At 45.7% G+C, this 2,956-nt stretch overlaps 1 protein-coding gene across 1 annotated transcript in view; it reads right to left on the reverse strand.

Moving 5' to 3' along the window:
* Positions 1-2,956, reverse strand: part of EXD2 (exonuclease 3'-5' domain containing 2) — a 9,407-nt gene that overhangs the window by 827 nt on the left and 5,624 nt on the right. Inside the window, exons 5-7 of the mRNA XM_008948844.1 lie at positions 1,973-2,079; positions 1,630-1,765; positions 519-875 (exon numbers count right to left, since the gene is read on the reverse strand). Coding sequence (XP_008947092.1) covers positions 519-875; positions 1,630-1,765; positions 1,973-2,079 — 600 coding nt within the window. The remainder of the gene's footprint in view (positions 1-518; positions 876-1,629; positions 1,766-1,972; positions 2,080-2,956) is intronic.

Raw genomic sequence — 2,956 nt, forward strand, 5'->3', positions numbered from 1 at the left:
AAGAAACAAGAGCTGCAGTTCACAGACCTGAACCTGCTGGGTTGAGGGGAGAAGAGGGTAAACGAACCCAGAAACACAGTAAGAAAATCAGAGTGTGCTTGTCTGCTTAGAGCCTTAGACTACAACAAGATTATCTTCTTGCTATCCTTGCCTTCTAGTTCAATGTATTAAAATACTATACATCCAGACTCTGAAGGCTTACTCAAGTGACAAAACTATGCTTTTAGAGGCTGATTTTTTCTGTGCAGATCAACTCCTAGCAGTCTCAAATTCACCCACTCCTTGACACTGTTATTTTAGGGAAGATACATCAATATCCCAAGAAGACCAATAATGGGTTTTGTCTTTAATTAAAAAAGCTTGGGGGGGGGGTTAGGTCCTGAGCTCTGCAAATCCTCCTGGATTTTTATTTTGCTGCAGTAATATTTACTCAAGGCTCTGTGCACAGACAACACTTCATCAAACTTACGTGCCAACATAAATGACTAATGTCCCATCTACTGATGGGCTTGTTATACCTGGTTTCAAGACCAGCTGCTTCCTGGAGCATTTCTGGGGTGACTGTCTCTGTGTTAAAGAAGTCCTTGATGCTCTGCAGAAGTTCTGCCCTCCGGGGGTCAGGCAGGCTGTCTGCATTCAGCAGGGCTCGGGCCCCCGAGCGCACTTGCCTGCGCAGAGGGTCCTCCAGCAGGCGCACACCTTCCTCGGAGCCGATGGGGGCACCAAACTCCTCGGCCAGCTGCTGCTTGAGATGGTTGTCATAGTAATTGGAGATGGCATGGCAGGACGTGCAGAGCAGGAGCACATCGTGGGAGTTGTGGTCCTTCATCTGGATGGGGAAGTGTTTTCGGTACTCGTGAGGAACAATGTTCTTCCTAGGGAAGACAAACCAGCCAGCTCGTTACGTTTCCCTGGAGCTGCTACTCCCCAGTTCCTCCTCTTCCTGGCCCACAAAGGGTCAGCTAATACTAGAAGTCCAAGACAACAAAGATCACCAGGGTCAGGACCCTCAGTGCAGCAACAGGTTCTCCAACACTTCCCTTCATTTGTAGTTCACAGGTTTTCTGCACTAGTATTTTTTTCCTTTCAAAAAAAAATCATCACTTTCAATTAAAACCCCCAGTGATTCATACTGTAAAAAAAAAAAATAAAGCAATATGCTATGAGAAGCAAACCTCTCAGCTAAACAGTAGCAGCTGCAGAGACAAAAAGCTCACCGTTTGCAACCTCAGTGGGCTTCAGGCTCACCAAAACACCTGAAAAACATAAGGACTAGGTAGTGGAAGGAATAGCACAGCCATTTTCAAAAGGGGATGCCCTCAGAACAGTGTGTGGGGGCAGACTGCTGCCCTCTGCCACTCAAGCTGCAGCACTCACAGGTTCCACACGCTTTGTCCCCTCCAAGGAACGATGCCTTCTGCTTCTGTAAGAGGAAAGGCTGGCCTGTTCAGTGTTAAACTTACCCAGACACATTATGACTACAGAGCATTCAAACAGGGATAGCCCATCCAGGACGTGACAAAAATGCTGCTTCAGACCACTAACCAAGCTCCTGGATGCCAGAGGAGATGCAGACCTCAATCCTGTTTTAGAAGATGCATTCTTCTCCTCTCCCACTCAACAACTCACCGGATATAGGATTCTCTCTTGCCACATACAACACATAGGTTCTCTTTGACTGTCAGATAATAATCAACTTGAGACTCAGGGCGTCCTGAAGGCTCAAACCGCAGCTTCACAACAAATGGGTCTGTGCTAACCAGCTCTGAAAGGTTAAAGGCAAGGAGAAAATATTCAAGACAAATTTGTACTGGAAAGCTAAAATAACAATGATAAAACACAGAAGTTCTCCTAGTCGACCCCAACAGTATTTCCAATAAGAAAGGACATAAAAAAAATCATGTCCAGTTATCTAAGAAACAACAGAAAAAAGCTGCCTTTCAAATAGCAAGAAGAAAATTGGAATGCTCACCTCCAATCCCCTTGTCCAGATACCACTGAGCCTTCTTGCGATCACAAGTGCACAGGGGCTGTCCATCTGGGGCATGCAGGAAGCAGTTGTCATACAGTGGAGATTTGCTATGAAACAAGGGTGGCATTACAGCAACTACAATGGTATGCCAAAACCCAAAAAAAGTCTCTATAGCCATGTATTCCACACTGCATTTCATGCAGCCTCCTCCCAGTCACAGGAGTGCCCTTAAAAACACACTTGAGGTTGCTGAACACTGCACGGGCTGCTGCTAAGGGAAACAGAACACCTAAAATCTTACCTGGGGTTCACCAAGTGAATGTAAGGTATCTTTGCTCTCCTGTTGGCAATAGAATGGTGACCCTGAATCCCAGTTTTGAAGAAATGCCATCAGTGAAGACAGCATTTAAAAAAAAATTACATTAGAAAACAACTAATTAAGTCAAGAAGGATGATGAACTAAGAGTAAGCTCACAGACAGTGTCAACTTGCAGACAAGGCAGTTTCAAGGATCAGCTGCCCAGACCTGTATTCTAATGTTTCAGAAAAGTCATCTTAATAAAACTTCTGAGAACCCAAACACACAAGTCTATGGGAATAACAGAGGTGAGCTGAGGCTCTCTGAAACACAGGCACCTAACCTCAGTTTGTGGTGGAAAATTGTCCTGGTTTAGGGTAAAATAGAGCTGTTCTGTTCAATAATTTTAACTTTTTAGCTAAAGCTCTTCTAATTAACTGCCCTGTCTGAAGTTAGCAGCGTTTTTGTAAACTGCCTGGGTTTAGCAGTGATAACACTTCATGTTTACAGTCACTGCCAGGGATTGGTGTGCAGACCAAGGCCACTGCTAAGCTTGTATCCCACACAGAGGGGAGCAGAGAGTACCCTCCACCTGCGGGGAGGAGCGGGCAGGATAAGTGACCCCAAGATTCACCAGTGGGGCGTTCCATCCCACAGCTGCCATAGCCAGTAACGCTGGCGGGTCA

This window comes from Merops nubicus, unplaced genomic scaffold, assembly GCF_000691845.1.
Source record: "Merops nubicus isolate BGI_N331 unplaced genomic scaffold, ASM69184v1 scaffold51131, whole genome shotgun sequence".
Classification (NCBI taxonomy): domain Eukaryota; kingdom Metazoa; phylum Chordata; class Aves; order Coraciiformes; family Meropidae; genus Merops; species Merops nubicus.